Raw genomic sequence first — 16,939 nt, forward strand, 5'->3', positions numbered from 1 at the left:
GCCCCTCCCCTACACCACTTTTCCCTGTTCTCATTGGTCCTTCTCCCTCAGATCCACCCCTTTCCCCCCATATTTAGCCCTGTGCCCTCCACTCTTCTGGGTCTTTTCTGGACCCTCTTCAAAGTGGTAGACAGCTCTTGGATCTCCAAGCAAAGACCTCTCCTTCACCTTTCTTTCTTAGCTCCTTTTAACAAGTGTGCTCCAGGCCCTGAAAATGCAGGTCACTCTCAGGGATTTGTTGAAGTGCAATGCTTCAGAGGTGGTCAGGAGGGCTGGATGTGCTCTAAGAAGGAAAACTTAAAGGCACAGGAGTTGTCAAAAGATGAGCTAGAGTGGGAGGAGACCAGCCTGGCTGAACAGGGAGCTTGGAACTCAGGGGAACTCATGACTTTTGGAAGAAGGTGGGGGGAGCTTGGGAAGAGTGCAAGGATCTTGTTAGGTCATGTAGAGAGAAAATTAGAAAGGCGAAAGCTCAGGTAGAATTTAGTCTGGGCTCTGCTGGAAAAGGTAACAAAAAAAATGTTTTTCTAAATATATCAACAAGTAAACAAGAGCCAAGGAAAATTTCCATCCTTTTTTTGGACACAGAGGGGATCATTGTCACCAAAGAAGAGGAAAAGGGTGAGGTACTTTATGCCTTTTGCCTCAGTCTCTAATATTAAGACCAACAATCCTGGGGGCAAATGGGTCTCTGAGCAGGCAGCCAGGGATGGGGAGCAGAACAGATTCCTGTAATCCAGGGGGAGGCAATTGGTGACCTGCTGAGACTCTTAAAAGTCTACAGGACTGGATCCAATCATCCCAGGGAGCTGAGGGAGCTGATGGAAGAGCTCCCCAAGCCATGCTCCATCATTTATCATCCATCCTGGCTCACCAGGGAGGTCCCAGAAAACTGGAGGTGGGGGACTGCAACACCCATCTACAAGAAGGGCTGAAAGAATGATCCAGGGAAGTACAGATTTGTCACTTGTTGGTGCCCAGGAAGGCCATGGAACCGATCAGCTTGAGTGAAATCACACTGCATGTATAGGATCACAAAATTACAGAATTATTTAGGTTGGAAAAGACCTCTGAGACTAAGTCCAACCCATGACTGATTCCCACCTTGTCCCACCAGCCCAGGGCACCAAGTGCCATGTCCAGTCCTTGCTGCAATTCTTCCACGGATGGGGACTCCAAACCTCCCTGGGCAGCCCCTTCCAAGGCCTGACCACCCTTTCCAGGAAGAATTTCCTCCTTATGTCCAGCCTTCTTGTAAATCACTTACGCAGAAGTCAGGGCCGCGGGAAAGTTATGTAACGGAAAGTTATGTACGGAACTTTGAAAGCTCTGGAACAAGTCAAACCACCCCAAACCCATTTGGTTCAGAAACACCTTTGGCAGCTTTACATAACCTGGGAAAAACCACGATATATGGAACCATCACCAAGCAACCCTAGAGGACCCCCAGGAAGACACCAAGGCAAAATTAAAAAAAAAAAAACAAAACAAACATGTAAGGAATATCCTGGAATCTTCTATAACCACCTATGCAATGAGTATGGATACTTCAGGTTAATGAACACCTGTAACCCCCTGAGCCTGGCAGGCACTTCAGGTGGGGTTATCCCCCTACACCCAGTGCTGCAGTACAGTGATGCTGCTGCTTAATACACACCGGGGTTTAGAGGGTTTATTTTGGTGACAGTTTCTGGTGACTCAGATGGGACAGTGCTTCTGATGCTCCGTGGTTTTGCAGGATTGAGAGGACATCAAGAACTCACTGAAAGGTTTTTTTGGGGAGATCCTCTGTTCTCTGGATCTGGTGACTTCAGGGCAAAGCTCCTGGTATTTTACAGCATTACTAAACGAGAGGAAGGGTGCACTTGTCCTAAATCATGGTAGAAAATCCTCACAGGATTGGATTAAAAGGAAGAGTAAAGGTAAGGGACGTAATGGGTTGCAGTAGTCTCACTCCCAAGGTGCTGAAAGTTGTGCTGGCTGTTTTGTAGGGAGCTTACACAGGTGCCTTGTTTCAAGCTCTGTGGTGTGTGAGTGGTAAATTTTATATTGTTGTAGTTTTGTGTTACGGGATCAGGTCAATCCACTGAAGGGGAAATTCTGAAGAACTTCCCTTTGGGCTGTGTCTTGAAACACTGGGGAAAGGGATGGGTGGAGACTCCTTGGCATGAAAACAATTGGTTGAATACTGTAACCATTGGTGGCCAATCTGTGTGTTAGACGATGAAGAAAAATAGCCAAAGAATGGTTTCATATATAACACCTTATTATAATTAATGTTGTTTTGTCACTGGAAAGGAAAATGGGATGGAGTATTGTATGTCCATTTATTTCTCACTGCACCATTATCCAGTACAGCAGAAGGATGGTGATGTAGTACCTAAAGATGCCATGGGGTTATCAGGGGGAAAAAAGCCTGAAAGATTTTATTCAGCCTGACCTACAGGAGAGTGTTGTCTTGAAGCTGGAAAGATGGACCGTCCTGGTTTAACAGAGTCTGCCAAGGAAGGTGAGAACCTTTCCTGGAATTGAAAGATGAAGCCCTCCTTCCACATTATTATAACTTTGAAATTTTTGGTCTTCTAGGCAAAGATATGGAAAAAGGAATACATGTTCTTTGCTAGGAGATGCATAGATAAATATAGATGATATAGATATAAGAAGACAAAGAACAACAGTTGTAGGAAATGGAAAGATGGAAACTTCCACAGACACTGAAGAGTTTAATTTGCAGTCAGCTTGGATTGATGTAAAAATAAGAGTACACAGATGTGGTTGTGATATTTTATGAAAATCCCTTTGCTAGGATTTTCTTCTCCTGAGAAGCTGAGAAGGCCTCAGCTTCAAGTGTAAACAATTTGTTACCTGCTACTGTGGAGTGCAGCAGGTGCTTTCTCGATTGGTCAATGTGGGATGTTTCTACTTGGTGGCCAATCGAGGAGGCAGCAGCTCTCAGACTCTCTAGGAGTCACAGAACCTTGTTATTCATTCCATTCTATTCCTGTCTCGCCTTCTGATGATTCTTTTCTCTCTGTTCTTTGTAGTATAAGTTATAGTGTGGTCTTTTTTAATGTAATATATATCATAATATAATAAACCAGCCTTCTGAAATGGAGTCAAGATCTCTCCTTCGCTTCACCAAGTCCTGACTGCCCAGAAGACCCACGGTAATACACAGACATTAAGCAGAAAAATTATCAACTTATGTTTCTGTAGTTGTAAGTAAGAATATGCCTTAAGTAAGTGAGAAACTGTATTGTGTAAGATGGTGAGAGGTTTTATAGTGTAGTAATGTAATTACATAGAGTAAGCTGAGAGTTTAGCTGTTATCATAGAAGTATAACTGTGTATGTGTAATAGTAGCCCATTGGATGAAAGTATCCACAGTGCAGCAGAATTAAGTAAAGGTTATAGGTTAGAAAAACAAAATAAACTTAGTGGCAACTTTCCATTGGATTAGTATGTTATATATTGCCTTGTAATGAAGAAACTTGTGACTACTTTGAACTATGGCCAACCATTTACGCCTTTAAAATCTGAAGGCCTTTGAGGCTGATGTTTATCTGAGTAATAAATTCTTTTTAGCCTGACAGTAGTCCCATCCCTTCTGTAAGGCGTTGATAATAGGCAGCAACAACAACAAGAGGAACAAAAAACCAACAACCAAAACCAGCCTTTTCTCACCCATCAAGTAATTTCCCTTTGGTGTAGTTACACCCGTGACCAGCAGGGAGTGCTGTTGGCTCAATTGAGGCAGAGAGGCTGCAGTGACACCCGGCAGCTCCAGGGGGCGCTGCTGGCAGAGGGGCCACAATGGCTCCCCTGCGGCTCCAGAGTGCCTGGAGTGGGCTCGGAAACCTCCGGAGGTGGTGGTGGGACCTCGGGCAAGGGTAAAAAGATGGGAGATGGGTGTGTGTGGTGTAGGCATAAGACGCTTGTCTTTCGTAATGTGAAAAATGCTATTTACTTTTTGTTAAAATTTTAAAAGTTTAGTAGTAATGAGAATAGTAATAAAAAATAGAACAGTAAAAATTAGGACAATAAAAGACAAGAAGAGACAACAAAAAGTAAAGAATTATAGATGTCTGGGTGTTTGATATTTTGGTAAAAGGCATACTTTGCTAATAAGGGATTACTCTTTAAAAGTAATAGTTTATTATATATTCATATATCTTATATACTAATTAAACATTCTTTTCAAATTAGGGTGTTTTTGTTTAATTTTAGCTTCTTTCCCCATGTTGTAAATTCACTTTTTTGGTTTTTTGAAGTTTGAGTTTTCTCAATAAGGAGCTAATAATTCCTTTCTTGGGATTTTGGTGTCTGTTGTTATTTTTATCTGGATTGGAAAATCTGAAGAATTTCTTGGTTATCTTTTTTAATTTTTGAGTTAGTGTCAAAAAAGTAGCTCGCATCATATAGTTTCTATTTTATTATGCTACAGCTTAAAAACTCTATTTACCACAATACTTAAAAGAGATTAATACAGCCCTACTTAAAAGAGATTAATATAGTATAACTTTCCAACATAACACATATAGTGTTCATTTTAATATTTACAAAGAGCCAATCTTACAATACGTATTTTTCACACCTAAGATGGAGCAAAAGGGTTAAACTGTGGGAGGATCTGCGGAGCAGTGGGCTGGAGCAGTGGTGTTGGGCAGACCCAGGGTGGAGAGCTAAACTATAGCAATGTCCCTGCAGGAACATACACAACGTCTATTCTCAACCATTGAACCAAAAAAGCGGCCATAAACCAGCCCCCCACATCCCAGACTGAGTCCTGGACTCTGCCCCAAAACATCTCAGAGTATTAGGCCAGAACAGAAAAGCGCCTCCTGGAGCAGGGACCCTGAATGGAGCAGAACTTCTGCTGTCTCACCCCCTCCCCCAGTGCCACCCCCTGTCCCCTGCCTGTCTGCAGCACACAGAGCATGAGTCACCCCCCAGCTGTGCCTCCCCTGAACACAAAGGAGACACAGACCAGTCCAAATCAACTCCTTTATTAGCAGAGCCTGCAGGTGATGAGGCTGAAGCAGCCCTTCAGTAGCTCTCCAGGAGGGTTTGGCCCTCCCATTGCCAGCAGGGTTGCAGCACCTGCACAGCAAAAGCCCCCACAGCTCCCTGGGGCAGAGCCAGCTGGTGCCACCTTCTCCAGAGCACCGCTCCAGTGCCACCAGCCTGCCTGGACAGCACCAGCACTGCCCCAAGGGCTGCTGCAGCAGGTGCTGGCAGACAGGATTCTCCACATGGGGCATTCCAAAGGCTTTTGCTCAGCAGAGAGTCCAAGGGCAGGAGCAGCTCCTGCTGGGGCTGAGGGCTGCAGGGAAGGGCAGCAGCCCCAGTCACCGGAGCAGGAGCGGCTGCCCTGGACAGAGACATAGCAACCCTGAGACAGGGAGTGAAAACACTGCCTGGGCCCCTGGGAGATGATGTCACTGCTTTCCTGAGCTCGCAGGCACAACAGCTCCTGCTGGGAGAACGGCCTCGGTTGATCCAGGAGGCTGCAGTGAGGGAGGAAAAGAAGGATGATGCCCAAAAGCCAAGCAGCCCAGCTTGCAGCCAGCGTGGAGCTGGCCTAAGGTCTTGCAGACCTTTCTCCAAGCAGGAAAACTGCCTTTGGGACACTGTACCTTCTTGTCTCACAGCAGCTGATCCAAGGAGTGCTTTGAGTGTTGCCTTTGCCCCATCCCTGGCCCTTGGGCTCAGGCTTGGCCATGAGGCTGATAGCCTCCAGGAAGGGTTTTGGTTTGGCTCTGTGTGAAAGCAGAGGGAAATGTTTATGGCAAACAGGCAAGCAGATTCTGGCTTTCCCATGAAGCAAGGGAATTGCTGAGCGAAGGCTGCAGTAATGTGCCTTATTTCATCAAATTTGGGAAAAATTAGACACCATTATGGGGAACATGGTTTGAGAGCATTATCATTGTAAGTGCATTTTGTGGAGAGCCTGGTACAAAGTTCTCCTAAACCGCAAAGCTCTTGTGGTTCTTCCTCCACATGGCTGTGGCCTAACGCTTCTTCAGCTCAGACAGTGCTTCCTGCTTGGTAATTCTCCGCCATGCCTCAGGGATTTCTCCTTTGCCCTGAAATTTCCGATTGTACAAAGCTTCCAGCTGTGTCCTGAAATGAGACACAAACCACTTCCAGTACGCCTGCATGGATGAATCAGGAAGAATGTTCCAAGTCGAATAAGGGGGTCCAGCATCACGGTATCTCTTGTATGGCATCCATTCATCATCACCAACTCCAAATGAGACATCACTTGCAACGAGGCTGGAACAAATATCAATGGTTAGGTGGTCTGTCCTATGCCACTTGCGTCCCATCAAAGCTTGTGGGCGATGGTAAACCACCTGATGGTCTCCATCGTGATTCCACATGGTGTTTGTGCACACAGCCCCACAAAAGGGACACTGTACCCAGCATCCTGAAAAATGCTCCGCCAGGATGGTGTGAGGCTGCCTTGGAAATGAGCTCAGGTCAGCACCAGCCAATTCTTTCATGAGCCTGTCCTTTAGGGCAACCAGAGCTTCTGCCATGGCACTGCTCAGGAACTCAATGTCTGTGACCTCCTGGTGCTCGATGCCCTTCAGGTCACTTCTGGGCAAGTTGATCACCTCTGACAGCTCCCTGCAAAATTCATCCAGCCAGAGAGAGATTTTGTTTTCTCTGTCTTTTCTGTCTTTGACAATTCGGGTTGATAAAGAAACAGCTGAAAGGATGTTTTCATAGAAAATATCAAGGGAGGAATCTAAAAACATCTCCAGCCTCCTACTCTCATCTAAACAGTGCTTTCTAACTCGTATCTCAATGTAACTCTCAAAAAACTGTTTTGGAGACCTAAGGTACTGCTTGAAATACTCAAAATTTTCCTGTTCTGCCAGGTATCTCAGGATGCAAACTTCCAGATTGGCTCTGCTGCCCTGGAAATCTGGGAATTGGCCCTGCATGTCCTCAGCGATGTCTTTAGCCGTCCTCTCATAGACGGCACGGCGAAGAGCTGGTTCAATCTTGTCACAAAGGAAAACAGCAAAAGTTGTTACAGAAGTGGCTCCTTGGCAGGAAATCTGGAAACACTGGAAGAAATCTTCTCTCTTGCTGTTCAGGTACACAACTGGGTCATTTGCCTTTCGGAATGCTTCGTGCATGGCTTTAAACCTTTCTGCTGCCATTCTGCACAGATACAGAGTCAAATCTATGCTGTACTCCCTGTTCAAAGTACATTTTCCATTGCTAGGGACTGAGTTCACATGTTTCTGTACTTCATTGAGTATTTCATGGATAAAATTTCTACTGTAATCACGTTTCTCCTCTTCCTTCTTAGAAATGTTTGCCTTCACAGACGCTATGATGATGTCTGTGATGTGCTGAAAGTTGATCATATCAGCATTGAAAATGCTCCTGGGATCAGTGATAAAGCCTAAATACTTTTTCTTCATGATGTGTTTCTCTGGATCAAAAGAAAATCCTCTGCCTTTTGGAAATGACGTGATCCGTGCATGGATTCCCGGCTCCTTAAAATACTCAAGAAGGACATCTTCAATTTCTGCATCAATATCCACCCGTTCTGGAGGAGGAGCTGCAACAGAGACTTCAGTAATCCACTGGTTCCAGACAAGAGTAAAGTGGTTCTTTAGTTCTCTCTCACTGAGACTCTTCCCTTTCAGACTCACAGCCAGCTCCCTGCTCTTTCTCAGGAGCTCATCTTCGTATTCCAATTTCCTTGCATCCAGTTTCCTCTGCTCCTTCTGTAACTCAATAAGATTCTCACATTTCTTTTGTGTTTCAAGAAGAAGAGTCTCTTTTAATTCTTTCAGCTTCAGCTCGGTGCTGGATTTCCACTGGACCAGTGTCTCACAGTCTTTGTCTTCCCTGAAATACTCTTCCACTTCTTTCTCAATGGCATCACTTGTCTCTTGCACCAGCCCTTCAAGGTGTTCTCTGGTGACATTCTGAAAGTCCCCATTCCGAATTTTGTTGTCCAGTCTCATCTGTACATCTAAGATGTGATTCCTCAGCCTCCAGGTCCACTGACTAAAGGCACTTTCCAGTCTCCTGTAGACAGCAATCTCCAGAGAATTCTTGAAGCTGAAGACAAAGTTTTCATTCAGCAAAGCATTCCAGAGGTCACCAATACGATCCTTCAGGCTTGAGAGCCTCAAAATGCTGCGCTGTGACTCCTTCTTGGCAGACTGGAAGATTTTGCTCTTGAGTTGCTGGATGTTCTGGCTGTAGGTGGGGTTGGGTGGTGCCATTGGGGGGTTTCCTTCCCACAGGTGAGCAAAGTAGTGAATGTGGGTGTTCACATCAAAGCCAATGACATCGCTGAAGGAGGAGACATCACAGAATTCCTGCTGAGCAGCAACCACCGCCATTTCATCCAGCTTTTCCTGCAAACGCCTTTGTCCTTCCATGTTCTGCTCCTTGGCAGTTGCTTCTCCCACGTTTTGGTGGACAAAGAGGCAGCTTGGGGAAAGATTGACTTTCTTCATCCTCAGGAAAGCCTGCACAGCAATCTGGAGAACATCTTGCATTTCTGACGGATTTTCTCCAAAGATATTGATCACAGTCAGGTTGCCGACACCAATGACAAAGGTGGCCAGCTCGTTGTCATGGTTCAGGGAGTGTTTATTGGCCATCTCGATGGCACGAAGTCCCTCTGTGTCAACCACCAGCACAAAATCAAAGCCCAAGTCTTGCTGCAGCTCCTCTGCCACTGGGATGAGCTGCATGAAGGCTCCGCGGGTGCATCTCCCTGCGCTGACGTTGAACTGCAGACCAAACATGGCATTCAGCAGGGTGGACTTGCCCGTGCTCTGGATGCCCAGCACGGAGAGCACAAACACTCGTTTGTCCCCCAGCCTCTCAATTAAGCTGTCAAAGATTGCTCCCACCCAGCGCAAGGCCAGGTAAGAAGCATCCCCATCCATCAGCTCCATGGGATATCCTAAAACCATCAGATCTGCTGCAATTTCTGGCAGTTTGTCAAAATTGTCGTTCTTGGAGTTCATTAATTGCAGAGCTTCATAAATCTGCCCTGCCTCTCTCAGAAGGTGCTCCAGGCCGATGGATGAATCATTGATTTCATCAGAGAGGGCATCCAATCGACCCAGCAACTCAGCATTGCCTCTGGATTTTTTCTCGGTTTTCTTTCTTGACAGGATTTCAGACCATAACTTGTGATAGTCTCTCCTCAGTTCTTCAAGGTGACCACAAGACAGCTCGTCCATAAAGACCTTCATCCACTGCAGGAAGTATTTCTTGGTATCTGCTGGCTGGGCCTGGAGAAAGCCAAGGAATGATTTCATGAGTGTGTTGAGAGGGAAAGCTTGCTCAAGCTGCTTTCTTCTTATTGCTTTCTTGTCATGTTCAATTTGGCTGCGATGATGCTCAATGCTCTTGTTCCCCTTCTCCTGCAAGCGAGTGAGTTCTTTGTCCTTTTGGCACCATTGGAGCCACAGTTTTCCTTGAAGTGGCAGCAGCTGGGATTTGATCTCCGACAGCTTCTTTTTCTTCAGAAGCTCCACCAGCTCCTTTGCCTTTGCTTTGGCTGTCACACATGTGGGTTGATCTGCATCCACTATGAATCCATGCTGGCGAGCTTTGTCCACACAGGCCTCCAGGCTGAAATATGGATTAGACCCATTCAGGAGATTCCCAATTGTCTTGGTCAGCTGGAGCGTCATTTCTGCTTCGTTTCTGTTCTTGATCCCTATTGTTATGGTTCTGCCGGATTGTCCAGCTGCAACATTCTCTTTTTCTGTGAGAAGGCAAACCAAAGGTCTTTCTGACTGCCACAGGTCCTGCAGAATATTTTTCCCCCTGTCGTCCATGTGCTCCCAATCAGACACAAGAGCCACGTTGACAGCAGATATCTCCTGCAGGAACTGCAGCTGTGCTCCGTGATCCCTGGCGTCTCCATGCAGGTTACAGAAAGCCACGCAGCAATCAAAGGTGTCATCGGGGCTTCCACGGGGGCAGTACCAGGCGATCTCCACCAGCCCTTCCATCAACAAACGCTCTCTGGTGCTGCCTCTGCAGTGGCGGTGGAAGAAAGTGTCGTGTTTGCGTTTGCTCAGCAGAGCATTCAGGAGCTGGGATTTGGAAGAGGAGGCTGAGCTGCCAATGCGGATGAAAGACACAATGGGTGTCTGTGCCTGAAAGATGAGTTTGTTGCTGACAGTCTTTGTTTGGGCCTGCTTTCCTGACTTGTCCGCCTCTTTCCAGCTCCTTTGGATTTGGCTGAGGGCATAGAGCGGGAACTCGATGCGTGAAGTGCTTGGGTTGGGCACCAGCAGAGGCAGCGCCAGTTGGCAGAAGGCCAGCTTGGTTGCAAGGGTCTGTCTCAGGAAGTCATCAGCACAATGGAAAATGGCCATCTGCAGGTCCATGGGGTGCACATGGCTGTCCATGCTTGCATGTTCAGGAGCTGCTTCCATCATCTTACCAAGAAAGTTTTCAAAGGAGTCTGATTGTTGGTGCTCTTGCTCTCCATTTTGTAGCAGAGGTGCAAGGCCTGGGTTGTTCCTTTTCCAGCAAGTCAGGTACCTCACCTGGTAATCCACGGTTAACAGCTTCTGCAAGAAATAAAATGGCAGTTCTTCGTCTTGGCTGGGCTGGCTGTCCTGCAGAGATGTCTTGCCGATGGTGCGGAAATCTCCCATCCCCATTTTCTTTCGATAGTAACTTTCCAGTCCAAGGCGCTTCAGCAGCTGGAGGAACTCCTGGTTTGAAATGGCTTCCTTTTCTTTGGATTCACTGCTGTCTGACTTGGATTGGGACTGACTGGAGGACTCAGGTGTTGGAAAAGTGTCTTCCAGGTCACTGAGTATGTTCTGCTTCCTCTGTTCATCCCATTTATCATCCAAGCACCCACTGATCAAGGAATGTAAGTTCTGTTCCAGCCTCTCCCAGTCTTCGCCTCCCCGGTGCTTTTGGAGGAGATTCTTTATCCGTGTGGACCACAAGCCTTTCATGTGATCTTCCATGAAAACTAAACGCTCTCTCTTCTGCCCAGGGGACAGCTTTTGACTTTCAGGGGTCACAGTCAGACCCGTCAGCAGAAGAGAGGCCTCAGCTCTGTTGGCATCTTGCTCCTTCAGGTTCATGTACTCCTTATGTGCCGCTTCCATTTCCTTGGCCATGTAGTGAATTTCTGGGTGTCCAAGAAGGTGCTGAAAAGTGCTGCTTTCCACCTTGTACCCTGTGCTGGTCACAACCAAGAGCACCAACAGTTCCATGTCATTCTGAGCCTGTTCCTGGAGAGACTGGAGTAAGGAATAAATGGCAAGGCTGCTCATCTGGGTGGCTTCTCTCTTTGCTTTATGAACGTCAGAGGCAGAGCTTCCTGGTGCGTAGGTGACAGCATGGATTCGCTCCTTCATTTGCTGCAGTGTTTTGATGAGCCCTTGAACCTCAGAGACTTTGGGAGATCTGGGACGTGGGTGCTCAGTCTGGAAGACCCATTTCATAATGAAGGAAGCCTCAGGGAAGTCCTTGACAGAGTAGATATGAGGATTCAGGAGGCTCCTCAACTTTACCTTGATAGATGTGGTGTTTTCTGGAGGTGACTCCTGGCAGCTGCGCACAGTGTTCACCAGGAAGTCCTGCAGGGCTTTATCCAACAGGCACACGTTGATCCACACACTGGGGTTCCCAGTTTTTGCATTCAGATAATCTTTTAGCTCCATCAGCATGATCAGCTTCTTTTCGTCCACTTTTGTCACCTCCCAGGCTCTCACAGTCCCCATGAAATCTCTGGCCTCTTGCACTGCACTGCCCAGTTCCTCTCCATAAATGGTGCCGATGCTCTGATTTGTCAGCGCTTTGTACCCAGCCCTGAGGGCTCTGCTCACCTGACCAACAGACTTAAAATCCCCGCAGTGATTGCCCAGGATGATTTCCCACACTGGGATCAGCTGAAAGCCACGGTCGATAATGCACCACGTTGTGTTATCAGACATGAGCCCCGTTTTCCACTGAGGAAGGGAAGCTGTGTCTGCTGGGCCCCCTGTGTTCATCACATAGAGCTGAATTGCTGCATGAGAATTCTCTCTGGCTCTCCCCAGGACAGAAGTCTTTGACCTGGATTTAGGAACATCCAGGGCCCCCGCAGCACTTGCCACCAAGTCACCATAGCTCTTCCTGACAAAGCTGTTCAGTGCTTCAGACGTTTGTCGCTTCATCTCTTCCTTCTGCTCAGCTCGGAATCCTTCTGTAGATGCCTTCCACCAGAATATCCCCCCAAAGTGGAGGGGACCCTGGTTTATGTGGGTCCCAAACCTGCTGAAGAAGCTCTCACACATCTTCACCAAGGTGGGGTTGTCTTCTTTCCAACTAAAGTTCAAAAGCTGCTTCTCCATGTCTTGCAGCTCCCGCAGAGCCGCATCTGAGAGGCGAAGCTGATGCCTTTGGAAGTAGCAGGAGGCCAGAGGGATGTACTGGTACTTGGAGATGCAAATGTAGCTCTGCTCAGAGCGGGACTGGTGGGTGTCCTGTGACTGCGAGGAGCTGCTGTGCTCTGTACTCCCTCCCAGATTAATCCCCCAGAATGAGGATTTGGCAGAAACGCTCATGCTGAACCCCAGCTGCTCCATGGACTTGGTGAAAGTGGATTCTGCTGCAGAGGAGGAGAACTCCTTCCTCTCAAGCAGCGATCCTTGCTCCGGACCGGCCAGCTGGAAGCCCTCAGGAACCCTGAGGAGCTTCTCTCGCCTTGCCAGCACATCTTCAGGTCTGCTGGTTCTGTAGATGCCCTGCAGGGCCAGTCCCCCCGACGCCCGTGTCAGCACCTCCGTGTCAGGGATGTTCTCCCTCCTGCCTACTGACAGCTCCTGCAGCTCCAGCTGCTTCTGGATGCTCTCCACCACATCTGCCAAGGGTTTCTCTGGTGGTGGCCAGAACTCTTTGGGAATCTCCATGGCTCGCCACAGAGTCTCTGCTTTCTCCCTCAGAGTATCCTGGCTTTGGCTGCGGCTCTTGAGCATTTCTGTCAGATCCTTCAGGGCTTGTTTGGCCTCTTCTTGTTTTTGCTTTGTCTTCTCCATGTACTCCTTCTTCACCGCTTTAGTGGTTGTTTTGTCATCTGTTATTTTCAGGAGTTTCTGTAGTGCCTTCTTTTCCCAAGGGTGCCTAACCTCACAGTCCAGCTTTAGGAAGTCTTCGTATTCCAGATGTTGCAGGGCTTCTCTGCACTTGATTCCCAGGATCTGTGAAGCTTTGGGCAGCCAGTATGCAGCATCCAGTCCTTCCTTCTCAAACGCCTCTGCCAGGAGCTGGGCCTTTGCATCCCCCTCCTGTGTGTCCTCCTGTGAAGCCATGGCTGTGGAGCAGGTATAGAATGATAATGAGATGATTGGCTCTCCCAATAAAAGGATGAATACTGTGTGAATATTAAGAGAAGCTCTATTGATGTTTCATTATGTTCTTGTAGTCTGTTGTTTAGATGTCCTCTCTTCTTTCCATAGTCCCCTTCCCCTCCCGGCCCCATATTGTTGCCATCAGACTGTCTGAGTCATCTGGGACATTTCCCATCTGGGAAAGAAGGCTTGTACAAAAACTTGTCTGCAAGAAAGCAGACTCCAGAAACAGCAAACAAGAGTTGACTGACAGACTTTGGGAGGGGCCAGGGTTGACTGATGGAAACCTCTCCACCAGAGGGTATAAAAGGCAAAGCATCCATCTTGAAGATGAGCCAGCTACTAGGTAAGCAGCTATGAGGAAGCTCCCAGGTCTGTTTTTCTTATTTAGTCTTTTTATTGCAATTGTTGTAAAGGTTTTATATCCCTTTTAAATTTTTAAAAAGGGGATGGTCATTTCTCATAAGGAAGAACAAAGACTTTCCCTAAGGTGTTGTCAGAGGCCCCAGGCTCCTGTCAGAGACTCAGCAGCAGCTGTAGCCCTGGGGATCTCTCCCACCCAGCTGCTGGAGCCAGGCCTGGGATGGCAAAAGAGCCAGGGTCTCCTTCCCTGCACTCTGGATGTGCCTGTTACTTTCCTGTTTGCAGGATCAACCCTGAAGCTGAGTGTGTATCCCAGGGGCACAAACACAGACAAAGAGACACACACAGACAGACAGACACACACACAGCACACACTCAGCCACACAACCTGCTCTGGACAAGGTACTGCCTTCACCATCACCCACGTCCTCCCAGCAGAACTCCTCAATCCACAAATGCAGACAGCTGGGGCCATTCCTGGCTCCCTGGAGCACTGGCACAGCCCCTCTGCCCATCCAACAGCCCTGCCTGCATCCTGCAGCCTCTGCCCAGCCTACAGATGCCCTGCTCGCTGCCTGGCCCAACCTGCTGCTCCCAGCACCCGGAGGCAGCGCTCACACACTCCCCCCATGGGCACCCCACACTCCCCAGACACACTCCCCCCATGCCCGGCACGGCCCCAGGGGCTCTGAGCTGTGCTCCTGCTCCAGCTGCCAGCGCAGCCCCTCCCTCGCCCCTCTCTGGCCTCTTCCCAGGAGCTGCTTCCTGGCACACTCAGGGGCCCAGCCCAGTGCAGGAGGAAAATCCACCTTGTCCCTGCCCACAGCTGTGCCTGGGACATTCTGGTGGCCCATCAGGAGTGACTGGAGATGCTGGGAGCCAACTCAGAGAGGTGCCCTCTGTGATATGCTTCTCCTTAGCACAGAGGGTCTCGTCTGGCAAGTGCCGATTGGCCATCTCGTCCACGGAGCCACCATAGACCCACTGAGCCTAAAATCTCTGCTGACAGGAGGAATAGTGCCAGCAAACCTTCAACCCCAGCCTTGAGGGGAGCAGACTTCAGGCTGCTCAGGCGCAAATTACAGAGGGCCTCTGGGAAATGGCTCTGGAAGGTGCTGGGGTCCTGTTTTGGGGGTGGTTCTCATCCCATAGCCAGTTTGGTTTTGGATATGGTTTGTGTCTGGAGCTGTCAATGTCCCCTCTCTGATTCAGGAGTATCATGATGCATGAAGGGTGGCCCAGGGTTCAGTGGAGGGTTGGGGGCCAGGGGCTGCTCTTCCTTCCAGCAGGGGTGATCAACACAGGGGCCATGTGGTACAGTGGGTCTGACCTGAGATCCAGTTGCCCTAATGCGTTTTTTCTTTTTTTACCCCCTCATGTTTTTTTCTTGTTTCAGCACTGTGACCACAGCTTGCCGATGTTATAAATGACAATATTGGTTTTCACATTTTTATATTGGCTTTCCCAAGTTTTTAGTGATCACAACAATTTTGATATAGTTGTATTTGTAACCTTTGAAAACTGATTTATTATGATATAATCTGACAGCTTCTGTATGCACAATATGACTTTTATAAATAGTAGCATGATAAATATATATATATTATAGCTTAAGCTTTTGCAAAAGATTAAAATAGAGACTATGTAATGTTAAATGCTTTTCTTTGTGTAACTGTCTCAGATAATGGTGTGAATATCTATGTTGATTCAATGTACTTGTGGACTATCTTATCTGAATGGTAACAGTGATGAGATCCAGGAGAATAAACACCAAAGCAAAAATGCAAGAACTGACCCTCGGAGATTATCTGAAAATGTCGAAGAACCAAACAGAGCCTCAAGAAGAAATAAAAAATATGAATTTCACCCGCAGAATAGAATGAAGATGCATCAACGGTCAAGCCAAGCAAAAGTATTCCCTGAGTGTGTAAGCTCACAGGAATGTTTGACTATGTATCATCCACATAAATACGCATTTAACCAATGTAATGAAAAAGCTATAAAATAAATATTTTAAGGTAACGGTGGGCTTTTGGCAGTTTGCCAAGCACCCCAGCTCTGGATACTGTCCCTTTTATCTCTTATTAAACTTTAAAAAAATTTAAAGAGTGAACCTTGTTTCTCACACCAGCTTGCTTCTCTGTTCCTGTGCTGCTTGGGAGCCCAGAGCCACTGTGTGCTGTGCTGAGACCAGCCCCACCAGGCCCAGACCTCAGGCCCAGCCATCACCGGTGAGCCGTGCAAAGGAGTGATCCCCACCTGGCCCCCACTGCTTTGGGGTTTTTTGCTACATTTTAATTTGCCACCCCGGGTGTGCAGTGGCACTGAAAGCAGCTGCTCCCTGTGGGCTGTGCAGGGGAAGCCAACTCCTCTCTCCTGTGTCACCAGAGCCGCCATTGCCAGTGGAGGGGTTGCCGAGATTGTGCCACAGTGCCCCCTGCAGCTGTGGAGTGCAGCAGGCGCAGGCCCTGCAAACCTGCCTGGCTTCCTTGGCGTTTGGAAGCCTAAGATAGGCAAAATGCTGAGTCATGGTGACTGGACCTTAGGAGCCCCTCTCTCCTGCTCTTAGACCTTTGCTTATCTCTCTGTAAGGCTATAGGTCACTTTCCTTTAACCCTTACCATCGGACAATTCTCAATCCCCTTTTGCCCTATATAAACCCCTGTTTCTGCACGGCTCATTAGAGTCGCTGTTCCTGAGACCGTTCGCAGAAGAGCTACAAAGAAGACCAATAAAGACATCTTCTCGGAACCTCACACAACTTCTCTCCTCTCTTCTCCTACTCGGCCGAATGCTGCTCTGCCTGCCTAAGCCTAGCCTAGCAAGTCCAAGAGCTGAAATCACTAATGAGCTGATGTAGCGTTTTGCCCGGGGGGTTTTGAGCTGATCTGATAAGCTCTCAACCCCTCAACACTACACCCCAGAATAGCTCAGCATTCATTGGGAGGCATAAAAGGAGCAGGAGGCTGATGTGACAGCGTCAGGAATAAAAAAGGTTTAATAAAGGCAAAATAACAAACTCAAAGCTATCCAGGTGCCACAAGCTTGTGCTCCTGGTAAAGACACCTCACAAAAGCGATTTGGCTTCTTTGTTCTGTCCTTTTCTACTAAATGGCCCAGGCGGGACCTTTTGGCTTATGGCCAATTAGCTGTCCCCAAACTTGAGGAGAAGTCCCCAAGGTCCTATCAGAGACTTTTCTACCTGATCATCGGGA

At 47.9% G+C, this 16,939-nt stretch overlaps 1 protein-coding gene across 1 annotated transcript in view; it reads right to left on the reverse strand.

Annotated features, from left to right (window-relative positions):
• Positions 1 to 4,434: 4,434 nt before the first annotated feature.
• Positions 4,435 to 16,939, reverse strand: part of LOC119699072 (interferon-induced very large GTPase 1-like) — a 179,779-nt gene continuing 167,274 nt past the window's right edge. Inside the window, exon 2 of the mRNA XM_038132074.1 lies at positions 4,435 to 13,324. Within this exon, the coding sequence (XP_037988002.1) occupies positions 6,012 to 13,322 (7,311 nt within the window). The 5' untranslated portion in view covers positions 13,323 to 13,324 and the 3' untranslated portion in view covers positions 4,435 to 6,011. The remainder of the gene's footprint in view (positions 13,325 to 16,939) is intronic.

The sequence above is a fragment of the Motacilla alba genome, chromosome 3 (genome assembly GCF_015832195.1).
Source record: "Motacilla alba alba isolate MOTALB_02 chromosome 3, Motacilla_alba_V1.0_pri, whole genome shotgun sequence".
NCBI lineage: Eukaryota > Metazoa > Chordata > Aves > Passeriformes > Motacillidae > Motacilla > Motacilla alba.